This window comes from Fringilla coelebs (assembly GCF_963513975.1).
Source record: "Fringilla coelebs genome assembly, chromosome: 15".
Taxonomy (NCBI): Eukaryota; Metazoa; Chordata; class Aves; order Passeriformes; family Fringillidae; genus Fringilla; species Fringilla coelebs.
The window spans coordinates 12,569,796-12,585,962 of NC_140041.1; the positions used below are offsets into that span (position 1 = coordinate 12,569,796).

General features: G+C 55.3%; 1 protein-coding gene across 1 annotated transcript; it reads left to right on the forward strand.

Annotated features, from left to right (window-relative positions):
- Positions 1-605: 605 nt before the first annotated feature.
- Positions 606-13,357, forward strand: SLC6A7 (solute carrier family 6 member 7; the record flags this gene model as incomplete). Its single annotated transcript, XM_084216115.1, has 14 exons — positions 606-638; positions 6,052-6,232; positions 6,936-7,067; positions 7,629-7,863; positions 8,348-8,486; positions 8,758-8,892; positions 9,499-9,602; positions 10,161-10,285; positions 10,662-10,774; positions 10,855-10,986; positions 11,293-11,392; positions 11,750-11,850; positions 12,041-12,208; positions 13,142-13,357. 14 exons carry the CDS (start codon positions 606-608, stop codon positions 13,355-13,357), a joined length of 1,914 nt encoding a protein of 637 aa, XP_084072241.1.
- Positions 13,358-16,167: the final 2,810 nt, after the last annotated feature.

The following is a 16,167-nucleotide window of genomic DNA, read 5'->3' on the forward strand; positions in this document are numbered from 1 at the left end:
ACCCTGGGCACTGCCAAAGGATTGCTCCTGCTCTCAGTGTGCTGGGATGTGGGACTGGTGGCTGTGGAGCATCTCCTCCCCTGGACTGAGGGCTGGGCTCAGGCAGCACGGGGAGCGATCACTTCTCATCACCTCAAGCTCCATCTGTGTCCTGACACAGGAAAATCATCTCAGAACCAGACAGAAAGGTGCTGTGAGCTTGTGGCATCTGCTGCCACCACTTCATGGGGTGCTTGGAGACAGAGTGACCCCAAAGTCAGGTCTTTGGGACACCTAGGGACACCTGATGCATTCGTGGTGTGAATGAGGCAGCAGCCGCTGTCCCTTGCTGCCCGGGTGGGGGGCTGAGGTCCCGGAGCCCCCCTTTCCCCGCCAGGAGGGCTTTTGACAGACAGACCTCCCTCCTCCCTCCCTGCTCCGCACGCAGCCATCCTCCACTCAAGGCAAACCTTTCCTTCAGCCTCGCTCCTCGCGTCCCCGGAGCAGGTGCGTGCCCACCCCTCCGTGCCGGCCATCGCTCCCCGCTCCCCCTTCGCCCTCCCCGGCGCCGGAGAGAGCGAGACGCGAAGTGTCGGAGCGGGGAGCGCATAGCAACAGGGTCCAGCATGAAGCAGGTTCGGCAGCAGCGTCTCCGGAAGGTGAGAGCCGGGAGCGGGGATGCCCCAGGGATAGGAGCAGGAGACCAGGGGTACCCCCGGCAGGTGACAGCTAGGAGCGAGGGTACCCCGGGGCTGGGAAGGAAGCGGGGATAGCCCCGGGCTGGGAGCGGGGGAGTCATGCCCACGGCCCCGCAATCCGTCCTCGGGAGCCTTCGTGGGCAGCCGGCAGGGATCAGTGGGATGTAAGGGAATAGCGTCGGTGCGCGGGGCCAGAGCGAGATGGTGGGCAGCGGGATGGGGCATTGCGTGCCCACCGCTCCTCCTGAGCGGCCCCCCTCTTCTGCCCCGCTCTGCCAGCAGGCGCTGCCGGCGGTGGGTGACTCATGTTGTGTCTGCCGGGCGCCGTGGGTGGCACCGGGGGCAGAGCTGGCTCCCCGCAGCCTGGCACCCGGGGAACGTCCCCCGGGACTGCCCGGGCTCGGGGTCCCTCCCGCGGGATGAGTGCAGGGGCTGGGCAGTGCCTTTCCCACCTGCAGCTCGGATTGCCTCCTCATCCTCCTCCTCATCTTCCTCCTCATCAGGATTTAAAGGGGTGTGGGTGATGTGTGGTCAGCTGGATGCAGAGCAGAGCTGGCAGAACTACAAACCCTTTTGACATCCTCCTGGAATCCCTTTTTTAACCCAGCTATCCCATCTAGGCTCCCCTCCATTGCCACTTGGCTCTTACCAGTCTGAGCTCCCACTTCCCCCCACACTGGGGACAGAGTCCTTTCTCTGGGGACACGGTGGAGCAGGGGGCAGAGACAGTGTCAGCCACAGCCCCATCGTGGGGGTGTGCTGCTGCTGAATGGGTCAGCCCTTCCTGGAACATCCCAGGCAGTGACCCAGGGCTGGGAGCCTCTTCAGCTACACCCTGTGCCAAACCGTGCCCATTGAACACAGGGCAGGTTGAGTCAGTTGAGATGAATGAAAACCCAGGAGAGTTTTATCCCTGCCAGGAAATTCCTAGGGTGTTGGGAAATGACGTAAAAAACCCAGCAATGTCCTGGTGACAGCCAGCAGGCCCTGACTGCCTATTTCTCCACTCTTGTTTGGAAGCATCGTTTGGCTCTTCTCTTACTTCCTCTTCTCTACAAATTGCTTTTCCAGATGGCTTTCTGACTGCAAGATCCATTAAAAGTGGTCTTTGTCCCTTCCAATGCCTTTTTGAGTCACTTGATGCTGGTGACCCCCTTTAGCATTTATTCAGGAATTCATTTAGTCCCGTGGTGATCAGTTGGGATGGAAAGCAGATGTCTCTGGAGTTATTTTCCCCATTCCCAATGTTGCTCAGAGCCCTCTGTCCTTCCTTACCCAAAAATACTATTGCTGAGCTCCAGATGGAGGACCTGGTGCTCACAGCCACCTTGGGACCACTGTGTTCAATGCTGGCATTGGGCTTGCCTGGAGCTGGTGGTGGCTGATGAAGAGATGTGCCCATCCCCACTGCAGCACCCACCCAGGACCCTGACAGCCTCCTCTTCCTCTCATTGAGATCCACTTCTCATTGGCAAGCTGGAGTTTTAAGCTCTTCTTACCAGACAAATTTTAGACATATGGAAATACCTCTTGACTAAAGACCTTTCTCAGCCTCTAAGGACTTCAGGTTGATTTTTGCATAATAGTACTCCGAGAACAGCTGAGTGTTGTTTTCATTTATTTGATTATTTTCTTTGGGGTTTATTTGGTGGAAATGGACTAAATCCACTGGTGGGAGCCATGGTTCCTTCCCATATCTGGCCAGGGTGCTGAGCAGCATCTTCCTACCTGAGGCACTGCCCTCCTCTGCCTGCCACAAACTGCCTGGAAACTTCCCCAGGGTTTCAGATGAAAAACCACAACCATTTGTATCTGTGCATACTCCCCACATTTTGGACACTGCTGTAATGAGTTTGCTTCAGCCTCAGCCATCTCCAGCCTCCCTGTGCTGGCTCTGCCATCACTTGCTCCCTCTGACGGCATCAGCTGTGACCCCAGGCTGGGGTCACCCAGGGACAGTTCAGCCCTTTGAGGGGCTCTTCCTCACCACAGCAGTGCTTTATTTACTTCACTTTGTAAGTGATATTACATTTGAATTAATTTTTATGCCTTTTTAAGATTTTTTTTCTCAGAGATTAGCAAGCAATTCAAACTAATCTGAAGTGACTCACACTTTAGAGACTCAGTGTGCTCAGATCCGCAGGGGAGAAATCTGGTGCTGGGTGGCATTTCTCTTGCTCAAAGGCTGTGATCACGCACAAAACACTGACAAAATAACCCCACAATGCCAGCTTGAATGGAACAAAATAGGATGAAAACATACCTTTGATCTGGCTGGAGTTTTTTCACTCAGATGCAGCTGAGTTTTGGTTTAAGTAAATTGGTTTAGAGAAAATAATTAGCACAGAGGCATTTCCTTACAGACCCGAGCTCTTATCTTGGCAGACACTAAAGTGCTTTTTCTTCTCAGTGACCTTTGCTTTGCTGACTTCTTTGGGAGCATCTTTTGGTGAATAAAGGGAAGTGGTGCTGTGTTCAAAGAGGCCGTGGTTGCCAAGGGAGCTGTTAGCCCCCGTCTGTTTATAACTGCGAGACGGGAGCCCGGCTTGAAGGATGGCAGCTGACATCAGTGGAAAGCACTAGAGCAATACTGTAGCACTGGTGCACTTCAGCTGCTGCTGAAAAGAGAATTTCTGTTATGACAGAGGCTGAAAGAGAGCATTAATCCTAAAAAAAAGCTCTAGAATCAAGCTGGTGTGTGAGATTTCCAGCAGTCAGAGGAAGGGAGGTGTGCTTCCCTCAGTGATTTGGGACAGGGATGGGCTGGAAGCCTTAAATATTGTGCTTTGTAATTAATTTCAAGTGAGGCAAATAGGCCAGTTTTTCTGGGATTTCTATGGAAAGGCTGGGATTTGGGGGGAATTTTGAGCATTGCCTTTGTGTATGTTTTCCAGCAGCATCCCTGACCTGTATCTCCTCAACTTGCCCGATGGGGACAAGTGTCATTGTCCTTTGGGTTTATCTGACATTTCAGTGGTCTCTGCCTTCTGCTCTGGGGTCCTAAATTTGAGCTGTAGAGCACCAGATAAAGGTATTAATAAGGGGGGGCAGTCATTATTTAGACACAAGTGACAAACTACATCCCATGCCCTTGAAATGGTGACTGAGGTGGGGACCAGGCCATTTACAGTTTGGAAAAGGCCCCGTTGGTTGCTTCCATTTCCTGTTGTTGTACACCTCATGGTGTAGCACAGAAATCAACACAGAAGCACCCACATGTGATGAGATCTTGCAGCTCTGTGTCCTCCTGCAGGTGTTTGGGATTCAGACAGAGATGCAGGGATTAGGCAACAGGATTTAATGATCTCCCAGCATCCCTGCTTGCTGGTTTTCTGTGATTCAAGTCTGGAAAACAAGAGCTCCCCAGCCAGTGTGATGGACAGGGAAGCAGTATTTTGCAGGGGGAAGACCCAACTGTGATGGCCCCTACCTGGCAGGGATCTTTGAGCTGCTGACATCTTTGGGAGGGAGTTCAGAGCAGCCTGTGCATCCCCTGCAAGCACAGACAGCTGTGGGTCACACACTGAGTGTGCTGGGCTAATTAGCAGGCACAGCCATGGCCTGGATGTGTTGCTGAACCACAGGGCTGTGTTGAACCACCGCAGGAGGCTGCCAGGTACTGATGGTTTATAGCAATAGTATTACAATTGGGTCATATTTTGACTTTTCAGCCTGTGTTTTTGCAGCTTTTTCTTCTGGCCTTTGCCTTGTGACAGTGGCATCTAGCAGAGATGGGCTCTTCACACAGGATTTTGGTGTAACAGCTTTGCTGGGGCTGTACATTTCAGGTTGGCTCCGGGAGGAGTTCGCCCTTGTCCTGTCCCTGGAGGTGTTTATGCTCCAGGTGGGGATGGGGAGGAGTTTGTCCCTGTGTTTGGTGCTCTGGGCTGCAAGCAGCATGTCTGCAGTGCCAGCAGCTGGGGCTTTGGGGTGCACCCTGCACGGGGGGGAGCTGGCAGCCCTCTCCTTCAGCATCATGGCTCGGTGTCTCCATGGGAACCAGCAGCAGGAGCATCCTCCAGTCCAGTCCAGCTGGAGACGAGGAGGAAGAGAGGAGAGGAGGTGGCTGCCACCTTCTCTGAGGTTGGGAAAGGGCAGCACCGAGCTCTGATCACCAGCCAGCTCTGGCCTCCTGGGGACTGGGGTCTGCTGCAGGCTCTGAGCACCAGTGCACACTGGTACAGGAGACCCACAACTCCTTCTGGCTGATCCCTCCACACCCACGTCCCTCTCCTTCAACCACATCCTGAGGGTTTGTTCCCTATGATTATGAACAAGGACAGGGAGATGGCTGCTTTTTCCTTCAGAGAGCCCAAGAAGTAAAGGTTCCCAAAGGGGCTCCTCTGGCCCAGGTCCTGGTGCCTTGTCAGCAGGGACACCAGCATCCTCCTGTGCCTCAATACAAACAGGATGAACTCCCACACCAGGGCACAGCAATGCCTGGTGGCACAGGGACAGGATCCTCATTCCACCCCTTTGTGCTGCCTGGTTTTGTTGTGGGTGTATCTGTGATGGGATTTCATCTGGCAGCTGCTGGCTCAGGCTCTCCGCTCTGGAGTCAGCGGGGATGCTTTCCCCACTCTCCGGAGGTCAGGAAACTGGAGGAATTCAGACTGAGCACCTCCCTGCAAACCTGATGCACACCCATACAAACTCAGAGGTGCCCTCCTGGTGCATCACCCCAGCCCAAATGGATTGCAGGACTCACACTTCCACTTGCAGGGCTGAGGCAGTGGGGAGGAAGGGAATGGGTTAATGCCCTGCCTGTGCTGCATTGATCCAAAGCACATCAGGAATTCTGGAAAAAGGTCTCTCATCTCTCAGCAGAGACAACTAGGAGTATCACTAAATTCCCAGAGTGCAGGCTTTTGGCAGTTGGAAAAGTGTGAAAATGCACGGAGCAAGGAGGGGCAGCCCGCTGAGTGCCTGCACGTGGGGCTGGTGTCACGCTCCCTGGCACACCACAGTGCTTCCCCTGCTGCCCTCCCGCCTGCATCCTGCAGGAGATGCACAAAGTTTATGGTGGCCCCCTGAATGGATGTCTTTGGAATGTGGGGCTGTGAGCTGGGCCCTGGTGAGCCTTCCCAGAATGAACTGGGACAATGCCATGTTTCCCAGGGGAGCTCTGTCCATGGGGATCACATTTATCCTTTTTGCTGCTCAGTGGCAGAGCAGGGCATTGGCTGAGGTGGGGAATAGAGCTGCTGGGACAGGGTGTTCCCAAGGGACAAGTGTCAATGCTGTCAAGGCTTGGGGTCACAAATTAACTCGGGAGTTCTTGGCACTTTTTCCCTCTCTCCCATTCTTCACTCTCTCTTTTTATTCCTTGCTCAACCCCTGTCTGCCCTCTCCCATACCCTGGTCCCTCCCTCAGCCAGTGACACCAGACCTCCTGGTGAGCCCCAGCAGCCAGGATGGGGACCTGGGCTCGGAGTGCCCAGAGGACAGAGGGAACTGGACAGGGCGCCTGGATTTCCTCCTCTCCTGCATCGGATACTGCGTGGGGCTTGGAAACGTCTGGAGGTTCCCCTACAGGGCTTACACCAACGGAGGAGGTACTTGGGCATCCTTTGCAGTGGTCAGTCTCCCACCCACTGACCTGGGCTGGTAGAATATCCCTGAAGAAGCATCCCTTCCCCTTCCTGGGGCTGGAAAGTAGCACTTGTTGTAGGGTGACGCCTCCTCCTGCCCTCCCAGTGGTTGTTTAGGGCTTTAACCACCTGTATCCAGGAGTGGAAGGGATTTGTGAGCCCATCTCTGTGTTCCTGGCCTTGGACAAACCCCTGCCTCCATGCTGAGCCAAACACCAGCTCTCCTGGTGTCCAGCAGCTTCTTGGTCTGGTGTCCTCCAGGACTCAGCAGGATCAGCAAGCCCTTCCCAGCTATCAAAGGAGGGAGTGAACCAAGGGCCCTGGGTGATGGTGGAAAATGTTGGTTCAACTCCTCCCAGAGCAGTAATAGCTGGGAAATTTCATGGTGTTTGTGAAAGATTCAAAGAGAAAAGAGAGAAAGAGAGTTGGGAGCAGCGGGGAAGCACAGCACCAGGTGAATCACAGCCCTTTTCTCCTGCACTAACAGAGAGCTCTTGCTCCTCCCTGTCTTCCTGATTTTGATGTAGATCCCTCAGAGTCACACATATTGAATGAGTTTTATTCCCTGGCACAGTTAGGCTTTAGGTGTTTGTTTTGTATTACTTTCAAGATTTCTTTTCTTTCTTTTTTTTTTTTTTTTTTTTTTTTTTTTTTTTGCCTCTTGCAGGAGCTTTCTTGGTTCCTTACTTCATCATGCTAGCTATCTGTGGGATCCCCATCTTCTTCATGGAGCTGTCACTTGGCCAGTTCTCCAGCCTAGGGCCACTTGCAGTCTGGAAGATCAGCCCTCTCTTTAAAGGTGCGTGAGTGAAGTCCAGAGACTCTGAGGGACCTCTGAGGGACCTTTGGTGAGGACATGCACCAGCAGCAGCATCCCATGGTCCTCAAAGCTCTTGCTAGAATCAAAAGAACCTCAGGGAAGGTGTGGCAGGCTGGAATTCTGAGTTAGCTGTTTTAGTAGCTGCATAGATTGGTCAGTCTTTGAGGGCTCTGGATGGCATGGCCATCTCTAGAAATGGTAGGAAGATTATTAAGCCAGCTCCGGTACAAAATAGAGCATGAAAACAAAGCAATATACCTGTTAAAACCAAAGGTAAGAACAAAGCATTTGAAAAAAAAGTGCAGATCAAATACTTTTATTCTCAACATCAGGCTGGTGTAAAGTTTTTTGTATGAGGCAATAGAACATCAGTACAGAGAAGGCCTGTCCGGATGTTACAATGGCAATAAGTGGCTCCCCCAGCAGGTGAACCTTGGCCTGGTTGATCATTTGGCTGCTGAGGTGCAGTGTCTGACCCTGCTTTTGGATGTGCTTTGCTCTGCTCCAGCTCACTCCTTCTTTACCCTCTCCTTCCCTCAGGCGTTGGCATGGGCACGATCCTCATCGTCTCCCTGGTGGCCATTTACTACAATATGATCATTGCTTACGTTCTCTTCTACCTCTTTGCATCCCTCACAAGCGACTTGCCCTGGCAGCACTGTGGCAACTGGTGGAACACTGACCTGTGCCTGGACCACCACGTCATCAAGGCGGGGAACAGCTCCGTCCCCGTCAACATCAGCAACACCGTCAGCCCCAGCGAGGAGTACTGGAGGTAACGGGGGCAGCCCGGGCCAGGCCTGGGGACATGGCTGGTGTCCAGCCAGGGGGAGGATGGGGAGGCCATGAGGGGTGGGGACCTGCACGGCTCACAGCACAGATGCTGCAGGTCTCACTCGTGGGGGGTGGTGTGGGTGCAGCAATGGGCTCGTGCGCTCAGCTCCGGGTGACAGCTCAGTTTAGCCACTGGCATGTGGGAGGTGTCCATGTTCTAGTGCTGCCTTGTTGGCCAGGAGATATGCTAGACTAAAATGCATCCCACGTCTGGAATGGCTGGCAATTTGCTCTCGAGATGCCAGGCATCCCTTCTGGGCTCTTTAATACGTGGTGGAAAAATCACTCCAAGTGTTCCTGTTTGCTTGGCAAGGAGCTGCCTGTGATAGTTGACAAGGTCATTTTGCAGCAGAGGCATTTCTAGGGTCAGAGGGTCTCTGGAAGAAGGCAGCCCATGCTCACTAGCAGCTCTTCTTCCTCCCTAGCCGGTATGTCCTGCACATCCAAGGAAGCTCGGGGATTGGGGATCCTGGGAGGATCCGCTGGAACTTGTGTCTGTGCCTGCTCCTGTCTTGGACTATTGTTTATCTGTGCATCCTTAAGGGAGTCAAATCCTCTGGCAAGGTAAGGGCTGGCTGCTCTCCTCTGGGGGGGACCTGGCGATGCTCACCAGGGTGTGCAGCTCTGCACCTCTGGGAAAGTGAGACCCACAAACAGCATCCACTGGGTAGAAGATATTTTGGGGATGTCTTGCACACCCAGACACCATCAGGGCTGGCACACCGGCCCTGCTGCAGCCCAAGGACCCCAGGGTGATGTGTCCCACCCTAGGGACAGGGTGTGGGGGCCCATGCTCTCATTCCCAGCTCTCCCTGCTGGCTCTGCTCTCCCACAGGTCGTGTACTTCACTGCCACCTTCCCATACCTCATCCTGGTGATGCTGCTCATTCGTGGTGTGACCCTGGAGGGGGCCTGGAAGGGGATCCAATTTTACCTCACACCCCAGTTTGATCACTTGCTGTCTTCCAAGGTGAGTAGGATGTTGTGCAAGTTGTTCAAGACACAAAAATTAACCTTCTCCTGCCACCTCCTGAATGCCACAGAGGCAGTTCCCTTACTCAGGTGTCTTTTCTGGCCACACCCTAACCTAAAGCTCTCTTGGTTGTTCCTAGACCAAAAATCTCTGTCCCACACCAAGTCTGGGCCACTATTCCCATGTGTCCCCACCCCATGCACATGTGGCTCTGCATAAGTGGGATGGTACCAAAATTCCCCTGAGTACCAGGACCATGGGCAGGACCATCCCAGCCCCTGTGACGGGCTGATGGGTGCCTGTGGTGGATTTGACTGTTTGTGGTTCTCAAGAAACCCCAGCATGTGGAGTGGGGGTCAGCAGTGCATTGAATGCCCCACTGGGCTGGCCCTAAAACATTCTTATTAGCCCTTCCATTAGCCAGCTGATCCACTATGTGTGGTGAGTGTTAACAAGGAAAGACAAGTATCCCATAGGCTGTGCATGCTTGGAGTACTGAAGAAGATGTGCCCAGGGCTCTGGGGAAGCAGATTTCTAATGTCATCTTCCTCATGTGGAGGATTCCAACCCCCTGCTCTCCTCAGAACTGCTTCCTTCCCCCAGGTGTGGATCGAGGCAGCCCTGCAGATTTTCTACTCCCTTGGGGTGGGCTTTGGGGGCCTCCTCACCTTCGCCTCGTACAACACCTTCCATCAGAATATCTACAGGTGGGAGTCAGCTGCTGTCTTGTGAAAATTATGGGTTGTGGGGAGCTGTGAAAACCTGAGCTGGTGGGTTCAAAGCCAGCAGAAGCCCGTGGTGCAGCACAGTCACCTTGCTCTGCTCCTTGCACTGAGGGGATACCTGGCAGTTTGTACAGGCTTGAGAGGAACAGAGGGATCCATGGGAAAAAATTCTCCTAAGCACCAAGGCAGAACACCCAGCTCAGACACTTTGGGCTGTAGGTGCTGAAAGCTGGGGATATTTGAGGCTGGAGTTGTGCATGTGTGCCCTGAACCCAGCATCCAGTGTAGTTCACTGAAAGGGGTACTTGGATGTTTTTTCTGACCCCACCCATAGGAGACAAAAAGATTTAGAAGAACCCCACAGTATTATCCATTGAATATATGCTCCATTTCACCCTGGAAAGCCCTTGCCATGACAGGCCCTGAAGGACAGTCACTGGGTCACCTTACTGTGGCATCTGGGGCTGGCAATGCCACCGTGCACTGGCATGGGGTGGGAAGGAATGAACAAGTTCAGAGCATCTTCTTCCTTCTCTGTAGGGACACCTTCATAGTGACCCTGGGCAATGCCATCACCAGCATCCTGGCAGGGTTTGCCATCTTCTCTGTTTTGGGATACATGTCCCAGGAGCTTGGGGTCCCTGTTAACCAGGTGGCAAAAGCAGGTGAGCCCAATCGAAGATGTTTTCCCCTTCCCCCTCTGCCTGGCTGGGCTGAGGAGCATCCCTTCCAGGATGGAAGGCACCTGAGGGTGTCAGCATGAGGGATGAAGGGGGATGCTCAGCTGGCCAGGGGGAGGGAAGGGGGCAGATAAGCTCCTGTGGTGTAAATATTGAGTAACAAATGTTGTCTAATGAAGGAGCTCCTGAGAAAGGAGCAGGCTGTTTCTCCACCCTCTGCCACAGGACCCTTCCTGCCCATCTTGCCAGAGTCCTGGCAAGTCTGTGCCATGGTGCTGCTCTGCTGAGATCTCCTCTCCTCCATCCCCCCTGCCCAGCTCTGTCACCACCTTTTCACCCTGCTGTCCTTTGCCTCCCCTAGGTCCTGGTCTGGCTTTTGTGGTGTACCCCCAGGCCATGACAATGCTCCCCCTTTCTCCATTCTGGTCATTCCTCTTCTTCTTCATGCTGTTAACCTTGGGCCTGGACAGCCAGGTAAGGACAGAGCCCACGCAGACAGCCGTGCACTGCAGGCAGCCTGGGGGCTCAGGGCACCCTCTCCTCTCCTCCTGCAGTTTGCATTCATGGAGACCATCGTCACGGCAGTGACAGATGAGTTCCCCTACTACCTGCGGCCAAAGAAAGCTTCCTTCTCTGCCGTCATCTGCATCGCCCTCTTCCTCATGGGGCTCATCCTCACAACAGAGGTATGGCTCTGGGATGGATCCCTTGTGGGGCCATCCAGGGACTTGTTTTAGGTCAGGGGCCAAGTTTTCACATGTATATTTATATCAGGTAAAAGAGAGAGATGAGCCTGGGCTTCCAGAAGGTGTGAGGGCCAGGGGGAGTGACACAGGGTCATTCCCATCCCTACACCAACCCCATAAGGAGACTGATCTCTTGAGGCTGCTGACTGCTGTCCTCCCCAGGGTCCTCAGAAGTCAGAGGACATGGTGGAGGTTTGTTGGGATGATGGTCCAGGAGATGCTGGCCTCTGTGCTTTGTCTCCACAGGGTGGGATGTACTGGCTGGTCCTACTGGATGACTACAGTGCTGGCTTTGGTCTCATGGTGGTGGTGATCACCACCTGCCTTGTGGTGACACGTGTCTATGGTAAGGCTGCCTGTCCCCACAGGGGCACAGGGAAGGGTGTGCTGTCTGCATTAAGAGAGGGATTTAGAGGGAGCAGTAGGGAAACCAGCAACCTCACAGTGGAGCATGAGACTCTGCTCCCATCAGCTGTTTCTTCTTGGCTATCACTTGATTTACCTCTCCAAAGGTACAAGTGGTGCTGAGCCTGGTCCTTCAGGCAGCACCAGCTGGGGCCCCCTCCTGCATCTCCCAGATGGGTGGGGGCAGACTGCTGTGGAGGACACAAACCTCTGCTTGTGAACAGTGCAGGGCAGCCTGGTACAGGCACTAGGCTCTGGGGGAGGGATCAAACCTTCTGAGTCCCTCTCCCTCCTGCAGGCATGAAGAGGTTCTGCCGGGATATCCACATGATGCTGGGATTCAAACCAGGCCCCTACTTCAGAGCTTGCTGGATGGTCCTGTCCCCAGCAACAATGATGGTAAACTGCTCAGCTTGAGCTGCTGGATGGTGCTGGAGCACCACGGTGCTGCCAGTACCCCTGGGGGACATCCCAGTGCTGGCATCTCCTGCCCCAGAAACCATCCTTCTTCTGGGAGGTGTCCATCATCTCCAGGCCTTTTTTGGGCATGAGATCTCTGGGATGATCTCACTTTCTTCCCATCCCACAGGCTCTGCTGGTGTATAACATTGTCAAGTACCAGCCTTCTGAGTATGGCAACTACCACTTCCCCAGCTGGGCAGAGGCCTTGGGCATCCTCATGGGAGTGCTCTCCTGCCTGATGATTCCCATGGGCATGGTGGTGGCTGTGCTCCAGGAAGAAGGGACGCTGTGGGAGGTAGGAGGTACTGGGGCCTGACACTGCTGGGGAGCACCCCAGAAATATGCAGCAGGGAGCACAAGCCCCTGCCAAATCAGTATCCCTGGAACTTTCTATATCCTCTCTCCTGGAGGTGTGTGTCCCCATTCCCCCTTGCTGCCCAAGGGGTGTGAGAGATGGCACATCCCAAAGCATTTCCAGCAGTGCTGCTTGCCTTGGTACCAGGCAGGTACTGAGTAAAACAGCTGCCCAAGGGGCAGCCCAGTGTGCACTCCCACTCCAAAACAAGCCTGCTGTGCCCTGTGAGGAACCACATTGTCCCCAGCGTGGGGCGGCCATGGGCACCTGGGACTTTGCACCCACCTGGCAAGAGCAATCATACAGCAAGGCAGGCAGCTGCCAGACTGTGCAGGCAGCCCAGATGGGATCCCTGCCCTGAAAGCCTTCTCCCAGGAGCAGGTTACAGAGCTGCTGGCTGCTCACAGCTTTCCCAGCCCTTCACTGCTCTCGCCAGGCTGTTAAAAGCAGAAGAGCAGAGCTTGATGCCCTCCCCAGGTAGCAATGCCCTGCTGGAGCACTTACTGGCTATAACCTGGCTTGACACAGCCACGGGCACTGTGGCATGGCCAGGAGCCACCTTGGCCAAGGCTTACCCCTTGTCTGAGTGGCTCTAACCCTGCAGCACAGGGCTGCAGCCCTACAATAGCTCCCCACTCCTGCAAGCCCTCACCACCAGCACCCACAGTTCATGACACCTCCCCAGCCCACCTTAAGACACTTGGACAGAACCGCCGTCCCAAAAGGTTTCAGGACGAGCTTTTGACCCCATCCCATCCTCCCTGGGGGTTCTTTCAATCCCTGGGGGCCAGCAGGGCACTGGGAGGGGTGGGTGAGCTGGGGGCGGGGAGTGGAGGGTGCCGGTGCCTGTGCTCCTCTGCCTGTCCCCCGCAGCGAGTGCAGCAAGCCAGCCGGCCGGCCATGGGCTGGGGCCCGTCCCTGGAGGAGAACCGCACCGGCGCCTATGTGGCCAGCCTGGCTGGCAGCCAGTCCCCCAAACCCCTGATGGTCCACATGAGGAAATACGGGGGCATCACCAGCTACGAGAACACGGCCATCGAGGTGGACCGGGAGATGGAGGAGGAGGAGGAGGAGGAGTCCATGATATGAGGGGACCCAGCGTCCCACAGGCTGGGTGGGAGCTCGCCTCCCATTTTGCACAGGTTGCACTGCAGCACTTCAGGACAGCTTGGGGGGGTCTTTCAAGGAGTAGTCAGGAGCTGCTGACCCTGCCAGGTTCCCCATCACCACCCTGGCCCTGCCAGGACAGAGCTGCTGTCTGTCCTGGCTGCCCCGCTGTGTTTCTGTTCAGTGTGACAAACTGTGTGATGAGTCCGTGTGTTTGTGTGACAGTGTCTGGCTGAAGTGTCACGGCTGTCCCAGTCCCGCCCGCAGCCCCCGCCCTGCTGTCCCCTCTCAGGGTTGTCCAGGGTGGAGGGATGTCCAGGCTGCAGGAGGTGGGGAGGAGGGGAAGGAGCTCCTGTGTGTTGATCTGTTCTTTGTTTGTCTGTATTTGACTCCAATAACCCATAAACACATGTGAGAGAATCTGTAACAACCTCCATGCCCAGAGGACAGCTTGTGCCAGAGTGCTCTGATCCCACAGAGGTATTCCAGCAAAACCAGCACAAATCAGTGTCCTCCTAAAGCAATTTGCCCTAATAAATGAGCAGTTATAAATGAGTAGAAGAATAAAAGAAATGGCTTTATAAACAATCCAGGCTCTAGATCCCCCAAGGACCTTGGTGGGTCAGGGCAGCTCTTCCCTGTGGTGAGGGATTGGGGTGATTTGAAGGGAGAGAAGAGATGGTGTAACCTGTCCCTCATGTGTGCAGGGGGTCAGGGACAGGTTTCAGCTGGACCCAGTGTCTGTTGCCAGGGGAGATCCAAGGTGTGGCCCCAGCCCCGAGTGCTGCTTTTCCCAGGGAAAGGAGAAGGGCTGGGTTTCAGTGTCTGTGTGTCATTTGGGGTAGATCAGCCCATGTCCCATCCCCTGCTGACACTGCTGGCCTGAGGGTCTTGGTGACCTCCTGGATGAGGCTGTCTGGACCTGATGCTGCCAGTCCCCATCATCCTAGTGTCCTGTGTGCCTTGTGCCATGTGCCTTCAGCTCACCAGTAGCTGTGTGACACAGCCCCTGCCTGGGTGATTTGGGGGTTCTTCAGCATGGAAGAAAGGCACATCTAGAGGAGCTTCCAGGGCTTCCCATGCACATCTAGAGGGTCACAGCTCCTCTTGGTCTTTTTTCTGCAAATCTCTGTCCTGGTAAAAGACAAAACCGTAGGACAAAGAGAAAAATGAGGGTCTGTGTCTGGACTGTGGATGTGCTCGTGGTGCACTGGGTCCAGCACTGTGGCCTGAGGCACCAGGGTGAATTCTGTCAGGAGGCTGCAGTCTTCTTTCCCTACAGTATAGGAGATTTAATTATTGCCTTTGCCCCTCCAAGAGCACAGGATCAGCTCCTACAGCTCCTCCTGCCCGCTCACCTCCTCTTGTCCAGGGATGACATTTCCGGATGGCTGTGCCTTTCCTTTCTCCTGCAGGACCCCTGGTGGCTTTCCCCATCCTCCTGCCCACACCCCCCCATGGCTGCAGCCCACGGGGGTCCCCCAGCTCCAGCTGCCCCAGCTCTGTGGGGCTCTGGCAGCACAGCCATGCAGCACCTCGGGCTGCTGGCCCCGGGTTAATCATTAGAGCTCGGCCATAAAAGCGTGGCTGATGGAAAGCTCAGGCCATGGCGGCTGGGGAGCAGGGAGGGCCTGCCATAAACATTTATGGCCCCAATGAATCCCTTGCTCTAACCTTGACACTATTTACTGAGCAGGAGGCCTCTGGAGGTCACGGTGTTGCCCAGCCATCACTGTGGGTGCTGGCCAGAGAGCCTGGGCTGGGCTGGCCCTGGAGGGGCACACACAGGGGTCTGTGTGGGGTGATGCACTCCAGGGTTTTGTGATGGTGCTGCCAGCCACAAAGCACCAGGAGAACCTGGCACCTTCCCACAGCATGAAGCTGCTCTGGGCTGACCAAGAGGGTCCAGTCTCTGATGTTTCTCATCTTTTCCTACCTGCATGGGGTCCTCTCATATTCCCCAAATCCCCACAGCAATCCTGGGATCCTCAGGGCTCTCCTTGGGTAGCTGCAGAGCAATGGGAGGGATGGAGCCGAGGCTGTGCCAGGATGTGGTTGGGAGCAAAGCTGGCGCTGAGGGAGGGCACCAAGGGCAAAAGGCAGTGGGGCAGTGGCACATCCAGAGGACACGTGTCGTGTGCCATGCGTGGCTGCCCAGGGCTGGGGGAGACGCAGCAGAGGGAACACTCCAGTGCTGACACCTGCCGGGGCTGGGGCAGATGGCAGGGACAGGGAGCAGAGGGGCACCCCTTTGGGGTGGGCCTGGCATGGAGCAGGAACAGGGAAGCAGCCTGACTCCAGTCTCCCTGAGGTACCAGCCCACCTGCATGAGCAAAGGCCAGCAGGTGCCCCTGGGAGCCCCCCAAACCCTCCCTGGACTTAGCTGGAGGTCCTGTGCCCCTCACCCTGTAGCACCAGCTTCCTCTAGACTCCCCCAAACTGCCCAGTGGGCACCCCCACCCCCATCTAGCTTGAACACCTGCTGGGGGCTCCCAGACCCCTGCAGCACCCAAAGCCCTGTCCCTGGGAAAAGGGCTGAATGGCAATGAGCTGGGCATGGGCAGGACACTGAGTTCCCTGAAACCCCAGAGATGCTGGAGACCAGGGGTGGACAGTGTCCAGAGTCCCAGCACCCTGCAGGCAGCAGGATTCCTGCAGCCCCTGCCCAAGGCCTGGCATCAGCCTTGATGCTTTCGAGGACAGGAGTGCGGTGATGGAGGGACAGGGGGTGGCAGACGGTCTGAGTCACTGCAGTGACGGAGAATCATCCGTTTCCATGCTCAGAAGTTGGT